Source organism: Panthera uncia, chromosome B1 (assembly GCF_023721935.1).
Source record: "Panthera uncia isolate 11264 chromosome B1, Puncia_PCG_1.0, whole genome shotgun sequence".
NCBI classification, from domain to species: Eukaryota; Metazoa; Chordata; class Mammalia; order Carnivora; family Felidae; genus Panthera; species Panthera uncia.
The window spans coordinates 146,534,260-146,557,546 of NC_064811.1; the positions used below are offsets into that span (position 1 = coordinate 146,534,260).

The 23,287-nt window shown below is 40.1% G+C and overlaps 1 protein-coding gene across 1 annotated transcript in view; it reads left to right on the forward strand.

Annotated features, from left to right (window-relative positions):
* Nucleotides 1-23,287, forward strand: part of GALNTL6 (polypeptide N-acetylgalactosaminyltransferase like 6) — a 1,200,087-nt gene that overhangs the window by 1,120,339 nt on the left and 56,461 nt on the right. The window contains exon 10 of the mRNA XM_049631330.1: nucleotides 4,961-5,182. Coding sequence (XP_049487287.1) covers nucleotides 4,961-5,182 — 222 coding nt within the window. The remainder of the gene's footprint in view (nucleotides 1-4,960; nucleotides 5,183-23,287) is intronic.

The window sequence follows — 23,287 nt, forward strand, 5'->3', positions numbered from 1 at the left end:
GTTCAATATGTATACGATTATTTTATTTTCTGGAATGGGTGAGTTTATTCTACAATCTATAAAAAACCAATGAAACTCTTCCTGCAACTGCTTGTAATATTTCTCAGCTGTGGTTCTAATGTTTTCCCCAAGATAAAGTACTGAGTCATGATTACAGTTGCAAATTAACACAGTCTATTGTTGTTTCCAGAATAATGATTTCAGAATGATATTATTTGGTCAGTCATCTGCACTGTTTGGGAGTGAGGACTATTCCTTGACTATAATAATTGACTCTTCAGAAAGTTTCCTCCTGGTAGGAAATTCAATTCAGAGAACAGAGCATCTATAATCGAGGATGTCTAATGAGTCATTGGGAACATTAGAGAATGGGCAAGATGTTGTATTTATGTTTAAATGTTTAAGCAACACTCATTGCTGGAGGGAAACTAGCTATTATAGTTTTTGCAATTATCATGCTGTTTCTCTTCCTGTCTCCTGGAAAGCTACAAAAAAAGGAATAGATGATTTGACATTATCCCTGGAATACATTCATGATCCTGCTGCTTCCTTTAGAGTGTTTGGGAAATCAGCAAACCTAACCTTGCAACCAAGTTTATTTCAATTTGAAAAGGACATGATAATGCAAAAGCTACCTGGCTGATTCCCTGGTTAACTATACTGCTTAGTTTCCCTAAAGTTATTGACAATTTACTAGCAAGCTATCTCCTGCCCTGTTTACTTATTGATGATGCTTATCCAGGCTAACATTTATCATGGCATTTTGAGCCATTTCTAAAGAAAGCATCTGAACTAATCAGCTCCCTTTTGAGTTTTATAATAATTCCTATTTTTATTTCAAAAATCCAAAGCAACAAATATCTACCATTTAGCATGAGCACTTTTTAAAAAATTGTTCTTATTTCAGTGCCTTTGCCATTGGATATATGCACAAACTATGAATTTGTTCACTTTCACTCTATGATATATTTTTTAATATTTTTAACATTTATTTTTGAGAGAGAGAGAGACAGAGAGAGAGAGAGAGAGAGAGAGAGACAAAGTGTGAACGGGCAAGGGGCAGGGAAAGAGGGAGACACAGAATCCAAAGCAGGCTCCAGGTTCCAAGCTGTCAGCACAGAGCCTGACGTAGGGTTTGAATTCATGAACTGTGAGATCATGACCTGAACTGAAGTCAGACGCTTAACCAACTGAGCCACCCAGGCACCCCTATATTTTTTTTTAATTCAACAATTAGCATGCCCAGATGAGTACCCATATGTGCTTGGAATCATTCAAAGTGCTGAGTTTTTTAATTAAAAAACAGATCTATATCTAACTTCATATAAAATACAGTCTCAAAGTGTTTATTTACACAAATCAAAATAGACTGCTTAATGACAAAGCTATCAGAATTTTTAAGGCATGTCTCTACTTAACAAAGTCATTTTCTCATTATTCCTGGGGAATTTACCTCTTTGCCTCTGCTTTTTTATAGACCCCTGCCTTTATTCACTTTCATTTATCAGAGAAGCATAAAGTAGTGGAAGTTAAATATTTCTACTTTATATAATAATTGGATTTTAGGTGGGGCACCTGGGTGGCTCAGTCGGTTGAGCCTCCGACTTCGGCTTAGGTCAGGATCTCACGGTCTGTGAGTTCGAGCCCCGTGTCTGGTTCTGTGCTGACAGCTCAGAGCCTGGAGCCTGTTTCAGATTCTGTGTCTCCCTCTCTCTTTGACCCTCCCCCACTCATTCTCTGTCTCTCTCTGTCTCAAAAATAAATATTAAAAAAAATTTTTAAATAAAAAAAATAAAAATAAAAAAATAATTGGATTTTAGGAGAAAGGTTGTAACTGCAGCCTAAAAATTAATTTGAATATAAATAAAGTTTTCATATTAGTGACTAATTTTTTTTCCATTCTATCTTTGAATCTTTTTGCTAATCATAAAAATTGTCTGTCCAAAGACAGATGAAAATACAAAGCGTTTCATCCAGAACACTTATCAGAATGAAAGGTAAATAGCGAGATAATGCTGAAGAATCCTACTTAAATATTACAGATAAGTGTAGTACCTGAGGCCATCACAGAGCAGGATCCTCAAACATCACCTGTTTCCTTGTCTTTCCCCAAACAAATCAGGCAGTTCAGAATCTGTGAAAAGGGATAGAATATTGCAAAACAATGTTGACTCTGATCATCTGTTGAGGTAAACAGGAATCAGGGTGGAAAGTGTCATGAGTGAATCAATGCCAATGAGATGTCAGACAGCACAATGATGGCCAAAAATAATGTCAGAAAAAATTCTTACATTCTCTTTTTTTTTTTTTTAATTTTCTTTGAAGTTTATTTATTTATTTTGAGAGAGAAAGAGAGAGCACATGAGCAAGCATGAGTGGGGGAGGGGCAGAGAGTATCCCAACCCCGAGGCAGGGCTCAGTCCCACAAACGGTGAGATCACGACCGGAGCCAAAATCAAGAGTTAGATGCTTAACCAACTGGACCAACCCAGGTAACCCCAAAATTCTTGTACTCTCAATATCAGGAATCTTAGAAAGGAAGGAACACAGAGGCAACCAAGAAATCACAGTAGACTTTGTGGCACTGTCTCTTTTCTGCATCTTGCTATATTAACTGAGCCCACCCTCATGCCCACCAGGGACCAAAAGTAATAAAGGAGACTGTAGAAGCAAGCGGAGGGGTGGGGGGTACATAGGGGACAAGATCAGATGGAAGAAATGTCCATCGGAAACACTGGAGGTGGAGGGAGTGGGACAGAACAAGAAAAGGGTGCAATCTTACTAGGACTAAGATATTTGGAGATTCTGACTCCCAGCAGACCTCTGGGCATAGCTCCAGGCCTTAATTACGATTCTGTAGCAATTTTTAATAGAAAATAATTTTCAGCGGCATCTTGGTGGCTCAGTCGGTTAAGCATCTGACTCTTGATTTTGGCTCAGGTCATGATCTCATGGTTTGTGGGTTCGAGCCCCACATCAGGCTCTGTGCTGACAGCTTGGAGCTTGCTTGGAATTCCATCTCCCTCTCTCTCTGCCCCTCCCCTGCTCAATCAGTTGAATGTTCCCTCCCTCTCTCTCTCTCTCTCAAAAATAAATAAACTTTTCTTAAAAAAAAAAAAAGATTTTCTCTCTCTCTCTCTCCCTCCGCCCCTCTCCCCCACTCACTCTATCTCTAAAATTAAATTAATAAATAAAATCTTTAGAAAAAAAAGATAAAATGATTTTCCTAGATATCGCTAGTTTTTACTTCAGTCACTTATGCCTGAATCTTATTAAAGTTTCCAGCCATTCTGCCCACTTTATCTTCTAAGCGCAAATGAGAAACCGGAAAGGGTTCTTTCCAGCCCCTGGGCACTTGAAATAAGAAATTGGAACGCCAAACGAGAACCAGAGCTTAAAGGACACAGCTATGAAACGATGCTACAAGCTGGGGGTATCAGAACTCAGACCTTCTAGATAATGCACTCTCACTAGCGTAGCATTAAAGCTTGAAGAGATGTCAGAGAACATCTCATCTTAGCTAAAGACCACAGGAACAAGAGTGCCTGGACAGCTCAGTTGGTTAAAGCATCTGACTTCAGCTCAGGGCATGATCTCACGGTTCATGATTTCGAGCCCAGCATCGGGCCCTGTGCTGTCAGCATAGAGCTAGTTTCAGATCCTCTGTCCTCCTCTCTCTCTGCCCCTCCCCCATTCACATGCGCGCTCGCTCTCTCTCTCTCTCTCTTTCAAAAAATAAACATGAGGGGCGCCTGGGTGGCGCAGTCGGTTAAGCGTCCGACTTCAGCCAGGTCACGATCTCATGGTCCGTGAGTTCGAGCCCCGCGTCAGGCTCTGGGCTGATGGCTCGGAGCCTGGAGCCTGTTTCCGATTCTGTGTCTCCCTCTCTAGACTCTGTCCCTCCCCCGTTCATGCTCTGTCTCTCTCTGTCCCAAAAATCAATAAACGTTGAAAAAAAAAATTTTTTTTTTAAAATAAAATAAAATAAAAAAATAAACATGAAAAAAGACCACAGGAACAATTCAGTTCATCTGTGGCCAAGCCCAACATTAGGCTCTCCAATTATTAATAATAATATCCATAGTACCTAGCTCATGCCAGGTACTATTCAGAGCCCTTTACGGGTGTTACTTTGCTTAATCCTACAACCACTCCCACGATGTAGGTATATATTTACTAGTTGTGTATTCTCAGGTGAGGAATCTGAGGCCTAGAGAGGATGAGTTGCTTCCTTGACCTCAAAACTGAATAGCTTCCTCCCCTGAACCCACATGTTCTCCCGCCCCTAAGGAGCATGCTTTTTTCCCTACCAACAGCCTCCTGCTTCCTTCACCCATGGAAACATCTGCAGAGAAGACTGGCTACTTGATGCTTCCCTTAGCTTCATTATGCTTCATTGTGCAGTAAATTACTGAATTCCGCTTAGCATCTGTATTATACATAGAAAATATCATCAGAACACAAGGTCTTGAATTTAGTAATGCTGGGTTGCCTCTTTAATTGGGAGAAAAGAATAACAGCTTGTTTGTGCTCATTCTTTCCAGGATCCTAACTGTTCCTTGAAATGGTTGAAGCAATTTGATGCCTAAGAACTTCATTATCTCCAGTTTCAAATCCTTTAGTTCTGTGTGAAAAATAAAGAATTTATAATCATGAAATAACAGGAGGGATGAGAAAGTTGATATAACTGTAAGCTGAATTTTTACTGACTCTGACAAATTATCTAATGGGCAGTTGAAGCCCATGCCAGAAACAGAAATGCGTGCAAGGCCTCAGACTAATCGTATCACACCCTTGTAGTTACAAAAAAAAAAAAAAAAAAAACTCCCCTTATTAATAAGCCTCCAACCAGCGCTGTCTGAGGTTGTCTATTTTTTTTTCCTTTTTTCAATTTCCAGTGTGACTAAAATCACCCTCTGAGGGCACAAGTCAATAAATGACATTCTTTTCTGCTGCACAGAACCTGAAGCGTGTGGCTGAGACCTGGATGGATGAATTTGCTGAGTACATTTACCAGCGACGCCCAGAATACAGGCACCTGTCCACCGGGGACATCTCGGCCCAGAAGGAGCTGCGCAAACAGCTCAAGTGCAAGGACTTCAAGTGGTTCATGGCTGCAGTGGCCTGGGATGTGCCTAAGTACTACCCTCCGGTGGAGCCCCCACCAGCCGCCTGGGGGGAGGTGAGGAGGCTGCATGAACCCTGCTCTTACTTCCTTGTGTCCGTCACTCCTGCGCTCAGGTGACAGGACAGAATGCCAACACCTCCCACTCCTTTGTTCTACAGCCAAGTAAGATTAGCTTACATCATCTCCACTAAATGAATGTCCAGCATTTTTTCATACGTTGCCAAAGATGAGTATTCTGCCCTCAGCCTTGATAGTCCCACCCAGAACCGTTGGCGGCTGTTGACTCCCCAGTTGGATTTTTTTTTAATACACCTGGAAAATATTTTTATTTCAGGTTAGTGAAATTTCCATAAGAGCTTGCAGAGAATGAAAATATCTATCGTGCTATTGTGTAAATAAATGTGACCTGCTCTCCACGATTGAATCCCTCACCATCCACCGTGCGTAGCCTTGTTGCTATTTGTAAATGCAAGGATGAGGTGATGGAGGGGCTTGACTATTTTCCTACCCAGAGGTGCCGTACAGAATTGTGAAGAAATGCATTTCCATAACACCCAGAACTGTGGCACACGCGGGAGCCACATGGGTTCCTTAAATAAGCACTAACCTTTCCACCTCGGAACGTTTCTTTTTTATTTCACTTCATGATTTTAAAATGGAAAGAACTGAATAGTCCCGGTTCCCAAATTTAGAAGATCTATCTTTTGGCATAGAAAGGACTATTGTGCTGGGTTCCGTTCCATTCAATCCTATTACTATAGCCTTTTCCTCATAGAAAAGCATATGCTAAAGCAAGGACTAAAATTGGATAGGGTGGATTTATCCTAGCAATTTAATCTGCTTTTAGCAGGAGGCTGTGAGGGGGAAATTGCAGGCTGGGCTGGATGCTAGCGCCGTCCTACTTCTCAAGGCTTTCAGAAGCCAGGAGTTGACTATGGTGCATTGTGGAGGAGCCTCTTCATCACTGTCCTTGGTTTTGCGTTGTGGGCGTGGACATGCCTTAGCCTGGTTGGTGTCTGTGGCTTTGCAGAAGTCTGAACACAGAACATGGCAGGAGAGGCCAGGATACTGAGGCAGCGTTCTTGGGTTTCCAGCTCCCCTTGGAAAAGGTTTCACGTGCACCTGCTTGTTTCGCTGAGAGGGTCCAAAAAGATGTTCTGTACCTGTGCCTGGGATGCCCCAGGCGTGAAGCAGAGAGTCAAGGTCAAGGACATCAATGCATGTTCCATTTCCAAATGTTTTTGAATGTGCACCTGGTCCTAATAGTAGCTGCTTGGGCCAGTTAGTAATCTGATCTAATACTTTGCATCTTAACCATTTCTTTAAAGCTTCCCTGGAATATTAGTAATAATGGTCTGCTCCTATTAGTTTTAGTTATCTACCATGGGCTTAATTTATAGCAGTGGAAATGTAAAGTAGACCTCCCCCCCAAAAGAGCTTTCATAGTCTAACGCATTGTATGATACAGGAATTTGTTACTCGATAAGCAGGAGAGTGTCTTTGTAAGGTGTTTTTGGTTAAGGTTATATCTACTACCTATAATAATTTTTAAAATTTATTTATTTTAATTCAAAATAGTTAATATGCAGTGGAGTATTGGTTTCAGGAGCAGAACCCAGTGATTCACCTCTCACATATAACACCCAGTGCTCATCCCAACAATTTGCCTCCTTAATGCCCATCACCCATTTAGCCCGTCCCCCCACCCACCTCCTTCCATCAACCCTTAGTTTGTTCCCTGTATTTAAAAGCCTTTTATGGTTTGCCTCCCTCTACTACCTATGACAATTTTTTAAGTTTATTTATTTATTCTGCGAGAGACAGAAAGGGAGTGCAGGAGCGGCAGGGAGAGAGAGGGAGACAGAGAATCCAAGGCAGGTTCCACATTGTCAGTGCAGGGCGTAATGGGGGGCTTGAACCCACAAACCTTGAGATCATGAGCTGAGCCTAAATCAAGATTGGGTGCTTAACTGACTGAGTCACCCAGCACCCCTACTCATGATAATTTAAATGCAATTTTGCCTTAGTGACTCAGAAATACTCTTAAAGATCTCAAAGCATCATTGTGTGGTTTGCAGCCAGGTAAAATCTTATCAAGCTTTTTTCCATCTTACGTGGAAACATATATTTTTATTCCTACACAGTTACTGCTTCAAACTGCAACAGATCACATTTTCCCATAGTACCTGACTAAATCATAACCTGTATCTATAAAATACCTTGCGTGGAAACAGACTTAAAGCTTCCATTGATGTTCTTTTTTTTTTTATATCTATCAGCTGTGTATTTTATTTTATTTTACTTCTTTTTTACTGAAATGTATTGTCAAATTGGTTTCCATACAATACCCGGTGCTCATCCCAACAGGTGCCCTCCTCAATGCCCATCACCCGCTTTCCCCTCCCCTCCACCCCCCATCAACCCTCACTGTGTTCTCAGTATTTAAGAGTCTCTTATGGTTTGCCTCCTTCCCTTTCTGTAACTTTTTTTTTTCCCTCATCCCCTCCCTGCTGGTCTTCTGTTTCTCAGAATCCACATAGGAGTGAAAACATATGGTATCTGTCTTTCTCTGCCTAACTTATTTCACTTAACTTAACACTCTCCAGTTCCATCCACGTTGCTACAAATGGCCAGATTTCATTCTTTCTCATTGCCAAGTAGTATTCCATTGTGTGTATAAACCACAATTTCTTTATCCATTCATCAGTTGATAGACATTTAGGCTCTTTCCATAATTTGGCTATTGTTGAAAGTGCTGCTATAAACATTGGGGTACAAGTGGCCCTGTGCATCAATACTCTTGTATCCCTTGGGTAAATTCCTACCAGTGCTATTGCTGGGTCACAGAGTAGGTCTATTTGTAATTTTTTGAGGAACCTCCACCCTGTTTTCCAGAGCGGCTGCCCCATTTTGCATTCCCACCAATAGTGCAAGAGGGTTCCTGTTTCTCCACATTCTCGCCAGCATCTATAGTCTCCTGATTTGTTCATTTTAGTCACTCTGACTGGTGTGAGGTGGTATCTGAGTGTGGTTTTGATTTGTATTTCCCTGATGAGGAGTGATGTTGAGCATCTTTTCATATGCCTGTTGGCCATCTGGATGTCTTCTTTAGAAAAGTGTCTATTCATGTCTTCTGCCCATTTCTTCACTGGATTATTTGTTTTTCGGGTGTGGAGTTTGATGAGTTCTTTATAGATTTTGGATACTAGCTCTTTGTCTGATATGTCATTTGCAAATATCTTTTCCCATTCCATCGGTTGCCTTTGCAGTGCAGAAGCTTTTTATCTTGATGAGGTCCCAATAGTTCACTTTTGCTTTTAATTCCCTTGCCTTTGGAGATGTGTCAAGTAAGAAATTGCTGCGGCTGAGGTCAGAGAGGTTTTCTCCTGCTTTCTCCTCTAGGGTTTTGATGGTTTCCTGTCTCACATTCAGGTCCTTCATCCATTTTGAGTTTATTTTTGTGAATGGTGTGAGAAAATGGTCTAGTTTCAGCCTTCTGCATGTTGCTGTCCAGTTCTCCCAGCACCATTTGTTAAAGAGACTGTCTTTTTTCCATCAGATATTCTTTCCTGCTTTGTCAAAGATTAGTTGGCCATACATTTGTGGGTCCAATTCTGGAATCTTTATTCTATTCCATTGGTCTATGTGTCTGTTTTTGTGCCAATATCATGCTGTCTTGATGATTACAGCTTTGTAGTAGTGGCTAAAGTCTGGGATTGTGATGCTTCCTGCTTTGGTTTTCTTCTTCAATATTACCTTTGCTATTCTGGGTCTTTTGTGGTTCCATACAAATTTTAGGATTGCTTGTTCTAGCTTCGAGAAGAATGCTGGTGTAATTTTGATTGGGATTGCATTGAATGTGTAGATAGCTTTGGGTAGTATTGACATTTTAACAATATTTATTCTTCCAATCCATGAGCATGGAATATTTTTTTCCATTTCTTTGTATCTTCTTCAATTTCCTTCATAAGCTTTCTATAGCTTTCAGTGTACAGATCTTTTACATCTTCGGTTGGGTTTATTCCTAGGTATTTTATGATTCTTGGTGCAATTGTGAATGGGATCAGTTTCTTTATTTGTCTTTCCATTGCTTCATTATTAGTGTATAAGAATGCAACTGATCTCTGTACATTGATTTTTTATCCTGTGACTTTACTGAATTCATGTATCAGTTCTAGCAGACTGTTGGTGGAGTCTATTGGGTTTTCCATATATAGTATCATGTCATCTGCAAAAAGTGAAAGCTTGTCTTCATCTTTGCCAATTTTGATGCCTTTGATTTCCTTTTGTTGTCTGATTGCTGATGCTAGAATTCCAATACTATGTTAAACAACAGCAGTGAGAGTGGATATCCCTGTCATGTTCCTGATCTCAGGGAGAAAGCTCTCAGTTTTTCCCCATTGAGGATGATATTAGCTGTGGGCTTTTCATAAGTGGCTTTTATGATGTTTAAGTATGTTTCTTCAATCCCAACTTTCTTAAGGGTTTTTATTAAAAAAGAATGCTAAATTTTGTCAAATGCTTTTTCTGCATCGATTGACAGGATCATATGGTTCTTTTCTTTTCTTTTATTAATGTGATGTATCACATTGATTGATTTGTGAATATTAAACCAGCCCTGCATCCCAGGAATGAATCCCACTTGATCATGGTGAATAATTATTTTTATGTGCTGTTGAATTCGATTTGCTGGTATCTTGTTGAGAATTCTTGCATCCATATTCATCAGGGATATTGGCCTGTAGTTCTCTTTTTTTTTCGAGGTCTCTGTCTGGTTTGGGAATCAAAGTAATGCTGGCTTCATAGAATGAGTCTGGAAGTTTTCCTTCCCTTTCTATTTTTTGGAATAGCTTGAGAAGGATAGGTATTATCTCTGCTTTAAATGTCTGGTAGAATTCCCCAGGGAAGCCATCTGGTCCTGGCTTATTTTTTGGGAGATTTTTGATAACTGATTCAATTTCTTCACTGATTATGGGTCTGTTCAAATTTTCTATTTCTTCCTGCTTGAGTTTTGGAAGAGTGTGGGTGCTTAGGAATTTGTCCATTTCTTCCAGGTTATCCAGTTTGTTGGCATATAATTTTTCATAGTATTCCCTGATAATTGCTTATATTTCTGAGGGATTGGTTGCAATAATTCTATTTTCATTCATGATTTTATCTATTTGGGTCATCTCCCTTTTCTTTTTGAGAAGCCTGGCTAGAGGTTTATCAATTTTGTTTGTTTTTTCAAAAAACCAACTCTTCATTTCATTGATTTCTCTACTGTGTTTTTTAGATTCTATATTGTTTATTTCTCCTCTGATCTTTATTATTTCTCTTCGTCTGCTGGGTTTAGGCTGTCTTTGCTGTTCTGCTTCTATTTCCTTTAGGTGTGCTGTTAGATTTTGTATTTCGGATTTTTCTTGTTTCTTGAGATAGGCCTGGATTACAATGTATTTTCCTCTCAGGACTGCCTTCGCTGCATCCCAAAGCATTTGGATTGTTGTATTTTCATTTTCATTTGTTTCTGTATATTTTTTAATTTCTTCTCTAATTGCCTGTTTGATCCATTCATTCTTTAGTAGGATGTTTTTTAACCTCCATGCTTTTGGAGATTTTCCAGATTTTTTCTTGTGCTTGATTTCAAGTTTCATAGCATTGTGGTCTGAAAGTGTGCATGGTATGATCTCAATTCTTTTATACTTATTAAGAGCTGTTTTGTGACCCAGTGTGTGATCTATCTTGGAGAATGTTCCATGTGCACTCGAGAAGAAAGTATATTCTGTTGCTTTGGGATGCAGAGTTCTAAATATATCTGTCAAATCCATCTGATCTAATGTATCATTCAGGGCCCCTGTTTCTTTATTTATTCTCTGTCTAGATGTTCTATCCATTGCTGTAGAGGAGTATTAAAGTCCCCTGCAATTACCACATTCTTATCAATAATGTTGCTTATGTTTGTGATTAAATATTTTATATATTTGGGGGCTCCCAAATTCAGTGTGTAAACATTTATAATTGTTAGCTCTTCCTGATGGATAGACCCTGTAATTATTATATAATGCCCTTCTTCATCTCTTGTTACAGCCTTTAATTTAAAGTCTAGTTTGTCTGATATAAGTATAGCTACTCCAGCTTTCTTTTTACATCCATTAGCATGATAGATAGTTCTCCATCCCCTCACTTTCAATCCGCAGGTCTAAAATGAGTCTCTTGTAGACAGCAAATAGATGGGTCTTGTTTTTTTATCCATTCTGATACCCTATGTGTTTTGGTTGGAGCATTTAGTCCATCTACATTCAGTATTATTACTGAAAGATATGGGTTTGGCATCATTGTGATATCTGTAGGTTTCATGCTTGTAGTGGTATCTATGGTACTTTGTGGTCCTTGCAACATTTCACTCACAAAGCCCCCCTTAGGATCTCTTGTAGGGTTCATTTAGTAGTGAAGAATTCCTTCAGGTTTTGTTTGTTTGGGAAGACCTTTATCTCTCCTTCTATTCTAAATGACAGACTTGCTGGATAGAGGATTCCCGGCTGCATATTTTTTTCTGTTCATCACATTGAAGAGTTCCTGCCATTCCTTTCTGGACTGCCAAGTTTCAGTAGATAGGTCTACTACCCTTATATGTGTCTACCTTTGTAAGTTAGAGCCTGTTTATCCCTAGCTGCTTTCAAAATTCTCTCTTTATCCTTGTATTTTGCCAGTTTCACTATGATATATCATGCAGAAGATAGATTCAAGTTACGTCTTAAGGGAGTTCTCCTTGTCTCTTGGATTTCAATGCCTGTTTCCCTCCCCAGATCAGGGAAGTTCTCAGCTATGATTTGTTCAAGTACACCTTCAGCCCCTTTCTCTCTCTTCTTCTGGAATTCCTATGATATGGATATTGTTCCGTTTGATTGCATCACTTAGTTCTCTAATTCTCCCCTCGTAGTCTTGGATTTTTTAATCTTTTTTTCTCAGCTTCCCCTTTTTCCATAATTTTATCTTCTAATTCACATATTCTCTCTTCTGCCTCTTCAATCCGCACTGTAGCTGCCTCCATTTTATTTTGCACCTCATTTATAGCATTTTTTAATTCATCATGACTATTTTTTAGTCCCTTGATTTCTGTAGCAATAGATTCTGTGCTTCCTCTATGCTTTTTCAAGCCCAATGATTAATTTTATCACTATTGTTCTAAACTCTTGTTCTGTTATATTGCTTATATCGGGTTTGGATCAATTCGTTAGCTGTCACTGCCTCCTGGAATTTCTTTTGAGGAGAATTCTTCCATTTCGTCATTTTGGCTAGTTTTCTGTCCCTTATGTGTTTTAAAAGCTTGTTCTTTGCTCTGCACCTGTGAGCACTGCTACATTAAGGAGGGTTATATACTGTCCAGGGTCTGGCCCTTCAGGAGGTATTTTTTCAGGGATTGTTACTTGCTCTCTGTTGTTGTGACTTTGGTTATTTTATTACCCTACTTGTAGTAATATTTTGGACCCTCCACCAGATGTGTTTTGATTTGTTCCCTGGAGTAGCCCTGTAAAGGAAAACAGATAGACAAACAGGAGACAAAAACACACAAACAAATAACACAAACAAACAAATAAACAAAAACAAAAACCTAAAGACTAAAAACAAAAAACCCAAAAACACTGACTACAAGTAAAGCAGAGGGTGGAGGCAGTGCTAATGGAAGAGCACTACAAAGAGAGAAATGACAGGAGCAGGGCGGGGTGGGGGGGAGAAAAAATAAACATTGACTAGACAGAGCGACCAAAAGGCTCAATCCAGAGAGAGAGAAAGGAGTGTAAAGAAGGAGGTGTAAAACCTGTATCGAGATAATGGATTAAATATGTCTGTTTAGACAGACCAATAACCAGAGTAACGAGCCCAAGGGAAGGAAGAGATAAGGAGGAGAAATGGGGAGGGAGGTGAGAATATATCTATATACCCAGAATTGACCTAGTGTTAATCCAGGCAATGCTGCATCGCCAGGAGGAGCTCTCCACAGCGTCTGTGCCGCTCCACTCGTGGATATGCAGTTACCCAGTGTTTGGGGGCATGGTTTGGTGTAATCTGAACCCACCTGGAGTGATTCCTGAGGCCCCGCCTGGTGGGGGGAGGAATGGTGATTCCCCAGTCTCTTCCCCATGGAGCCAGACCAGTGGACTCAGTTTAAGTCGTTCTCACTGTGCCACGGGCGCAGACAGGGCGGTCCTTCTCTCTCCACCAACTCCCCTGACCCTGCGCTTTGCTAGGATTCAAAGTCCCACTCCATGCACTCTGGCCCTGGGGAAGCTCCTCTCAGTGCGGCGATATGTGGTCCTGGCTGGCTTTGTCTGTGCTGCCACACTGCAGGGAGGACCACCTTCTACTACTGCGGACTGAGCAGCCACCCTCACTGGGAACCCCCCAAGGTGGCAGACACAGGCTGCCTTTGTCTTTTCCCACAGCACTCCAAGGAAACGGCGGCCTTTTCCTCCTGCAAGCTGCACCTTCAGCCCAGCCACTGTGCCCGGGGCATGGTGAACACAGGCAGGTTCTGTACTATTGTGCAGCCCTCCAGGGAGGGAACCACTTTCTCCACCTGCCGACTGAGCCCCTGACCTACACCCGTACTCAGGACTGGCTCCCTGCCTCCCCAGGTGCGCAAACAGGGAGCCGGCTCCAGTCCAAAGAAAGCCCCACAGTTAGAGATAGGATCCCTCTCAGTCTCAGTCTGAGGTCTTTCTCCCGTCCAGATACAGTCCTGCACTTCCCTAGCTGATCTTTCTCTTACCTTTGTCTCTCCGCAGAGGGGGGTCCCTCCACTCCGTGCCCACTTGTCCTTTCTTTATCTCCCCCAGTTCGCAGTTACCCACCTATCTTTTTTCCAGCTTTCCCATTTTCTTCCTAGTAGATTCAGCCTCTTTTCCTCCCAGGCTCTCGTGTTCAAAGTCCTTTGGCTTCTACATTTCTTTGTTTGAGAGATGCAGGAAGTATGGATCCCCTTACTTCTCTGCCATGTTGGCTTCTCAGCTCTCCATTGATGATCTAAAGAAGGAGAAGAAGAAATAGAAGAAAAAGAAGAAGAAGAAGAAGAAGAAGAAGAAGGAGAAGAAGAAGAAAGACACAACTTCCCAAAAAGACACAAACTTCCCACAACCACTTAAAGGCCAGGTAGGCTACAGTAGAAGGTTGTCATTACCTTTGACTGCCTTACACCTTTATGTGATTTGCCCTGCCCATGGGGCATTTACATTCGTCATTTCTGGTCTAAACAATTAGACATTGAGAAGATAAGATTTTTTTGAACACGATGGCAAATTTCTTTCCCCAAAGTTTCAACACAGCATACAAAACAAGATCAGATTCAAGTTTCAGGAAAGAAGACAATGGGGCTATAGTTCAAGGGCCAGTTGCATTCAGTTGCAATTGTTCAGTGAGGGTGTGGTATAAGAATGAAGACCTGGAAGATTAGAGGAAGGCAGAAAGAAAGGCAACCAAGGGACAAGCATGTGGATTGGTCAACAGTCTTGAAAAACATCTGTTTCCCAAGCAGAGTAGATCCCTGAGAGTAGAAGTGGTGCATCTACACTTCATGCAGGAGGCAAGAGAAGTGTTGAAATGCAGCGTGATCTAAATGAAATGATGAAAAAGAGAACTCGTGTCTAACTATATATGGGGTAAAAACAACCTCCTTCTTAACAGTGGATAAAAATTACTAAATGTGCAGAATCTATCTGGGGATCATTTTATCTCCTAGAACAGCTCTTTTGAAGTTATCACTCTTATGTTTTTTCTTTTCCCTTTGAGAGGGATTTTTTTAATGTCTTTTTTTATTTTGCAAATTTTAAATATGCAGAAAAGTTGCAAAGGGAGTACACAAAGGTCATATATCGTCTTCACCACGGTTGTTCCAATGCTAACACCTTATGTTTGCCACTCTAACCACAGCACACTCAAACTAAGTGATTAGCATTGGTACAGTACTATTAACTAAACTACAGATTTTATCCAGATTTCACCTGTTTTTTCACTAATGTCCCTTTTCTGTTCCAGGGTCCAATCCAGCATATGAAAGGGCTGTTTAATTTCCTATAAAGGTAAAATTAATTGTTAGAATGGGCAAAGCTCCTAAATAAATGTAATAGGTCAATTGCTGTTTTTGTAAGAAAGTGAAAAGGGAAATGCAGACTGTGAGGCTCTTTTAAAGCAGTTACACAAAGGAACCACTGACCTCCAACAATGTAAACACAAGAATCCTTTATGGGAGATCTGTGCCAAAGGCAGGGTAACTGGCTATTTTATGCGCTTGTACTTGGAACGGTTTCCACCTGATTTTCTGTGCCAACCTGATTCTGGGTAAACAATGAAGTGCTTAGGCAATTTTTGGCCCTGGTTGTAAGAATCCACCTTGTAAAGGAGACGTTACAGACCATAACTAGCCTATAAACTGCTACTCATTTCCTTGACAAATTCAGCTGAATTATTGCATTTGTCTCCTAACTCATCTCTCTGCTGCTGCTGCCCTTTTGCCCTTTAGCTTATTCTCAACATAGTCCACTAAAAATGGGAGATCAGGCCGCTCCTCCATTCAAAACCTTTTAATGGGGGGTGCCTGGGTGACTCAGTCGTTGAGCATCTGACTTTGGCTCGGGTCATGATCTCGCCGTTTGTGGGTTCAAGCCCCCAATGGGCTCGGGTCATGATCTCCCAGTTTGTAGGTTCTAGCCCTGCACCGGACTCACTGCTGTCAACACAAAGCCCACTTCAGATCCTCTGCTCCCCTCTCTTTCTCTGCCCCTCCCCTGCTCTCTCTCTCTCTCTCTGAAAATAAATAAATTAAAAGAAAACATTAAAAAAATCACCTTTCAATGGCTACCATCTCTCTTGGGGTAAAAATCAAAGTCCTTACCTGTATCCTGAATGGTCTGACCTTTGTTGCTTCCATCCCTCCAGCCTCATCTCTTATTACTTCCCCCCCGCCCCCCGCTTACGCTTCTCTAGGTGCTCTGGCCTCATCACTGCTCCCCAGACGGGCCAAGCACAATCCTACCTCAGGGATTTGCCACTTGTTCCTTCTAATTAGAATCCTCCAGCCCCAGGAATCCTATGGCTCCTTCTCTCACTTCTGCTTGGTCCTTACTCAAAAAAATTGTCTTCTCAGTAAGGCCTTCACTGACTGTCCCGTTGTGTGCGAGAACTCTCACACACATGCACCTTTATATTTATATACTCCCCATCTCCCTTCCCTGCTTTATTTTACTCCTCAACATCCATCACTATGTTGCAAGTTATATATGCGTTTATTTATCATGTTTCTTATCTACTTCCCACACAAGAAAGCCAGCTCCATGACACAGGGATTTTGTTTGATTTATGGAGTTGCTACTGCTCTTCAGCAGCTAAAAAAAGTGCATGGCACATAGTAGGTGCTCAGTAAATATTCCCTGAATGAATGAATGAATGATCAATGAATGGAGGATTCTGGTTCCCTGTTGTTCCCCCTTGCCTCTCACTGCTCTGCCTAGACACCTCCACAGAGCACACTGAGCTGTCACTCCCCTCCACCACACAGGGGAAGAGTCTCTGTACCCTCCCTTCTTGGCCATACAGCATCCGCCACTTTGAAAAGGTTGGCCAGGGAGAGAGTTTGAGGTTGGAATCTCAGGTAGCAGATCGTGAAGGACCATCAGGTCTGTGGTCCATATGACAGTCAAGCATGATATTGAGTATTCTCTTTTGATACCTTAACAAGAAGGGAAAACTCCAAAAATGAAAATCCTCTGTTCCAGCAGTCTCCAAAACCTCCCTGCCAGCTTCCTACTTAAAGACATGAAGACATTAAAAGTCACATCAGATGGAAAAGTGCTCTCCAGAGAAGAAATCACTCCATCCTCTGGGTGGAGGGAACTGGGTAGATCCTCTGGGAGCCAGTAGAATGGGTGGAGTAGTGGATGGCAATGAGGCCCAAAGGGAATATATAGGATTTTGAGCCATGTACTAAGGCGAACATCCCTTCGTGCTATTCAAATAGAAGCAATGTGCTTTTCTACGATGTTCTGTTGGATAGGGTAAGAGCAAGTTTAAAGTGGAAAATTATTCTTAAACCATGCACATATGGAACGCCTTTTTTGTGTGTGTCAAGATACTAAATGAAAGAAGCAGAATTTCCTATTATTTTCCTCCTCCTTACCCCTTCCCCTCCTTAGAATTCATGAATTTGCTAAAAGTCATTTATAGTATTCCTTTATGGTCCAAAAAGAAGAGTTCTGCAGAATCCCGAGTATCATGTGTAAGAGAGAATAAAAGATGTAAAATAGACAAACCGGTGCCTTCCCCAACCGGTGCCATAGATTCTTTTAAGATGTGTCTGCTTACTGTCCTCAATGTGCCAATCTTGGCACATCCGTCTGTCTTCTTGCAATTGTGCAAAACTTTTTTTAAATCTTTATTTTAAAAATTCATCTCAATGCCGGGCTCCTTCGGCTGCTATTTAAATTCCTTCCTCAAGATTAATGTCACCCGGAATTGTGGAACATTCCCACAGACAGGCACCCTAAATAATTCCAGTTCTCCTCCTCTGCCTCTGCTGCACTTGACTTCTTTTGACTTGCTTTCTTCCTCTTTCTTCTAAGGTTCTCACGGGTATATGGGCTTTTCAAATTTCTCCCTATCAGCTTACGGGAAAGGAAGTCTGGCCCTAGATGGTGCGTTATCTGAAAGACCATCTGAGGATGTGATGTTGCCTCTTTCAAACAAATTCCGTGTAAATGTTGCTGCTGTACAATGCAGAGGTCAAAGCCAGCACTTTCTGCACAATGAGTGAGGCTCTCTTGCATTCCCTTGGGAGAACTGTGGCCAGGTTTCCTGCCTCCCTCGCAACCCAGTCTTGCAACTGGGAGAGCTGCAATGTGAGATTGTCTTGCCAGTCCCTTGGCCACTGTGCAGAAACTGGCCCTGCCATTCAGCTGCTATCTATCTAAACCAGATCATTAAATGAAGCAGTCATTCAGAGATGATTTGTCATTCTCTGAGTGTATTAGAGTTGATTGAGCTGTCATTTATTTTCCCAGGCAGAGGCAATGCTGGTACATTATGCTAACTCATGTCTCTGGAGCTCAACCACCGAGGTTGGGAAAAATGGAAGGACACCTAAAGAATCGCATTATCCTTTCAGATGTTACTATGTGCTTTCTGAGTTATCGACAGTTGAAGGCAAACTTAAAGTGTTTTATGATAAACTTGATTTTAGTTCCATATTCCCAGCTGAGTACATTGGACATCTTACTGTCTCAACAGTGGCAATTTGGCCCAATTCATAATAGAATCAGAGCTGTTTCAGAGCTAACAGATTTTTTTTTCTTCTCTTATATTAAGTATTCCAAGCAAAATTTCTGTTTTTTCTCTATTTATTTTATTCTTCCTTCAAATACATGTAATCATACTGACATATGTTTACACACATAAATATAAACCTTTTCGGGTTCACGTGACAGGAGTAAATGAAACTTTAAGTGTATGTTAGCCTAATCATTAATTTATCTTGGTGTTTAATTTTCATTGACAATCGGTACCTTTCTAATTCCAAGAATGACATAAAATTAATAGAATTTGAGGATCACTCAATCATAGCAAGATTTCCAATCCAGGCCTCAGGAATTGTCATAAATAGAAAAAAAATCAATATCATTTTTCCAGTCATGAACCTAGGAATACTTCCCCTCCTACTCATTCTTTAACAAAGTGCACAGCTGGCTTCTGGGAGAGCTCAGAGTGGTCTCTGCAGTAGCAAAGGCCCTCAACTTGCCCTTAAAAATCTGGTGATCCCCCCCCCCCACGGGTTCGTGGGCAACAAGAATAAGTACAGCAGAAAATGGGAAAGATTCTTGGGGTCTTAGAATAAAGGTGAGAAAATACTGGAGGTCAATTCTGAGTGATCCAGACTGATGCCAGAATTCATTATAGAGCTTAAAATTTGGTTTTATTCATTCGCAGACAGGCAATAGTTAAGAGCAAGAGCCCATATTCCTCCAAGTGTCCTTAAAATGTATTGTTAGCAGTAGGTCTTGGCTGGCCCTGTTCCAAACTCTGGGAAGCACAGTGAGTGCACTGCTTAGAGGTAAGTAGTCCCTTGCATTCACAATAGGGATAATTTTAGCAACCTAAATGTCATCAGTTGGTCTTAGATTCTGTGACCAACCTTAGTTTGGGAGGCAGGAAGATAAGGGCTCCTGGACCCTCCGGCTGCCTCCATAGCCAAGTACTTTCTCCATGTTTTACTTTCTCACAATTACCTCTCAGTGTTTTTTCACCTACTTGATTATATTTCTTCCCACTAATTTTGAGATTCAGGAATTGACTTTGAGCAGCTTGGATTTCCAAAATCTGTTTTTGTCTAATCAACAACCCAGTAATATTTGGCTAAACTAGCTCTCGCCTTAGATCTTTCCCTTTTTGTAGTGATGTGTATAACTTTTTCTGTTGAGCCCCTATTGCCCAATATGATATTGGTTGGCCAATTTCTGGATAAGATGACCTATTCTTCAGTCCCATTAGGAAGAGAAACTAACATAAAAAAAAAATCTCAGAAGGAGCTTAACTTTCTAGCTCAATCCTCAAAACAGAAAGGACAAATTAGTTTTTTCCAGTCTTATTTTAGACCCAAATTATCCAGAACAAATTACACATTTCCAGGTTCTTCACCTATGCTTTTTTGACAGAATTGCTTACAAGTTTGCAGCAGTTTTGTTCCAGATCCTAACATTCGAATACTGCCATTCTATCAGAAATAATGGAAAACCACAAGTTTTTCAAAATAAAAAGAAATAAAAAGTTAAATTTTCTACAATAGTTTTGCTTTCAAATATACTGCCATTTCCAATGCTAAAAACACAGCAGCAGCACCGTTTTGTTTAATCATAAAAACCAGACAGAGCATTTAGGATAGCAAAGAAGAAAAACACACAACATGGCTATCCTCTTACATAAAACTAGTAACAAGGAATCCCCAAGAACTCCAGAATGTAAGTTAGTGTAACCGAAGCAACAGACGGCAGCAGTTCTTGTGTGGGATTGTCAGAGATGTGGAATAGGTAATAAAGAAAAAAGGCAGTACTGACAGTTCTAGAAGCTGCCAGTTAGAAATCAACAAATATTCACTCCCAGAAAAAGATGATCTTTTACAGAACAGGAACTAAAGCAATCAAATCTACAAATTACCAGTAAAACTCCAAGACATCCTCACAGGCTCCAAGTTGAGGACAAGCACAAAAATACCATATGAAATCAGTATGGGGCCACTGGAATTTAAACTATGTTGAAGCCCACACGTATTTCAGAAACACTCCAAAATGTTCTTTTGGAAAGATGGACACTCATTCTTTTCCTTCCCGTTTCCCACACCTGCCCTCATGGGAAAAAAAGAAAAGAAGAGAAAAGGAAAAACCTGCTGTTGGTTGGATCCACCATGAAACACCGCAGATGCCCAGGAAACAAAAGCCTCTAACACCAGAGAAGGAGATAGACCTCAGAAAGCACTGAACAGCAAACACATTTAAAGGTAACCATACTGCTTTGCAGGGAAAACCCTTAGAACTCTAGATGACACAGAGTCAGAGACAGGAAGTTTTTGTAAATCAGACTTAGCTCTGAGAGAAAGAGAAGTAACTATACAAAGAGGCCATGTTTTTTAATACATCACAGTAACAACAGACAAAAAAGCCCTACAGAAGAACTTTCCACTACTAGCCAAGAAAACGAGTTTATTTATAGATGGAAAATAAAAACAGATTACAATAAAACCCCCTACCGAGATACAACAAGGATAAAGATAAAAATAAACCAAATAAAGTTCCAATAGGTAATGAAACCATTTTACAAATGTGGCCACAAAGAAGATGAGAAATGTAACATAAGATTTCAAAATGAGCTAAAAGAATCTTAAAAACAATCCACGCTTAAAAGAACCATGCACATCAAAAATAGAACAGCTCAGGAAGGTGATGGCTAGGATATGAAGCATGATGATGTGAAAAGAGAGGTGGAGACTCAGGAATGAAAAGCAAAGAGAAGAAAAGAGAGAACCAAGATTTCAGAAATAAGGCTAAATTGGAAGGAACAAAGCAACAAGTTGAGTCCCTGGAAACACAGTAAGAGAAACTGAGGCTAGAAGATAGAAGAATGAAGTCAACAACGTGGAAGGAGAGAAGAGGACTCTATGAAAGATCTGGAACAACAAAGATGGAAAGGAGATTCAACATGAATTCCCAAGAAAGAAAGCTCCCCATAAAAGTGAAAGACAAAAAATACATAAAACTATAACTCAAGAGGGGCACCTGGGTGGCTCAGTTGGTTAAGCATCCGATTTCAGCTCAGGTCATAATGTCACGGTTTTGTTGGTAAGTTCGAGCCCCACCCCCATCGGGCTCTGTGCTGACAGCTTAGAGTCTGGAGCCTGCTTCTGATTCTGTGTCTCAATCTCTCTCTGCTCCTCCACCTCTCTCTCTCTCTCTCTCTCTCTCTCTCAGTAATAAATAAACATTTTAAAAACATTTTTAAAAAACTATAACCCAAGAGAATCTTCATAAAACGAAATATTTGAATCTACAAATTAGAAGAGTTATGTATGAGAACTTCGTGAATCATCAACACTGAAACATTTCTAGTAAAGTCATTGTATTTTTTAATAGAAGAAAAACAATTGTATTCATCCAAGCAAAAACAAACAAATGAACAAACAAAACCCCCAAAAAACTAAGTAAAATTTTGAAGCACATTTTGTACCAGAAAACAATGGAACAACGTTGTGAAAATGATGCAGAATGTAAAATATGAGCCAAAGATTTTATATCCAACCAAACTATGCTTCAAGTATGGAAACCATCAAAAAGCAGTTCTAAACATTAAAGAACTCAGGGATTATTTTTCCAAAGAACCTTTCTGAGAAACATGCTGGAGAATGAGCATCAGAAAACGAAGGATGTTGAGGGCAGACTGACCTAAGGTCGGATAGAGACTGGCTATAAGGATAAAAGAATATGCAAATTGTATGTGCTCTACCAATGCAGAAATAAATACAACTAACAAATAGAGAAAGTAAATGGAAAAGCAGAGTAAGTTCAATGGTTGTGCCAAAGGCATTAACTAGAAAGAATATCATCCATGTTTATACATTGAAAAAGAGGGAAGAAAAGGGGAAAAGATTATAACTAACTGGTATTGCTTAGAAAAAATTTAGGTATTATCTAAAAAAAAAGAATCAGCAGATATTATATATAATATTAAGGTAAAGGTAAATAGTAGGACAAAAATACAAACCATATTAAATACCAAAGATTACAAAGAGAAAAGAGAATGGATCACATAGTGACTTTGTAGAGACAATAAATACATAATAAATCGCTATGCCAGAACTGAGATCAAATATATAAAGTATACTGACTTAAAAAAAATCCAGAAAATAAAGCAAATTGAACTCTCTGCTGAGACATACCTAAACCAAAATGATCAGAACGATTAAAGATTAAAGAATACAATAGAAATACCAGATAAACACAAGTAATAAGTAAGCAGAAGTTGAGATTTTAATATGAAACAAGGTAGAGCAGGGGGGTGGAAAGCTGAAAAGTTAAAAGCCAAAAACATATTATAATACTAAAGACTACAATCTATAGAAAAACTAATTTTATAAGGTAGAAGTTGCTGGAAATTCAAGGAGAAACAGATAGAAACACACCAATCATAGGACAGCTTAACTCTGTAATAGGTGAGCCAAAATTAATAAGGATCTATATAATCTAAACCATGTAATTAATGATATCAATCTGTATACCTGTTTAACTCTGACGTATTTTAATTTACCTTCTTTTCAACTATACAAATTAAGAAGTCTGTTAACGTTATAAAAATAAATACAACGTTTGCATCAGAGATCCAAATATAAAAATCAATAAGATAAACACTATATAATCTCAAATTTGAATTGAAATTGTCAATGTGAACTCATGACTTTTCCCCCCTCACTTTCTAAAAATACAAATTCTCTAGCTCTATGCACTGAAAAGGCCTAGAAACAATCTCAATCCAATCTCAATGAACATGTCTAGCTCTCATTGTGGTCTCTGTAGAAGATTCTCCACTAAATGCAACTAAAGATAGACTGGTCTCGGGGAGGAAGATGGCAGCATAGGAGGACTCTGGGCTCAC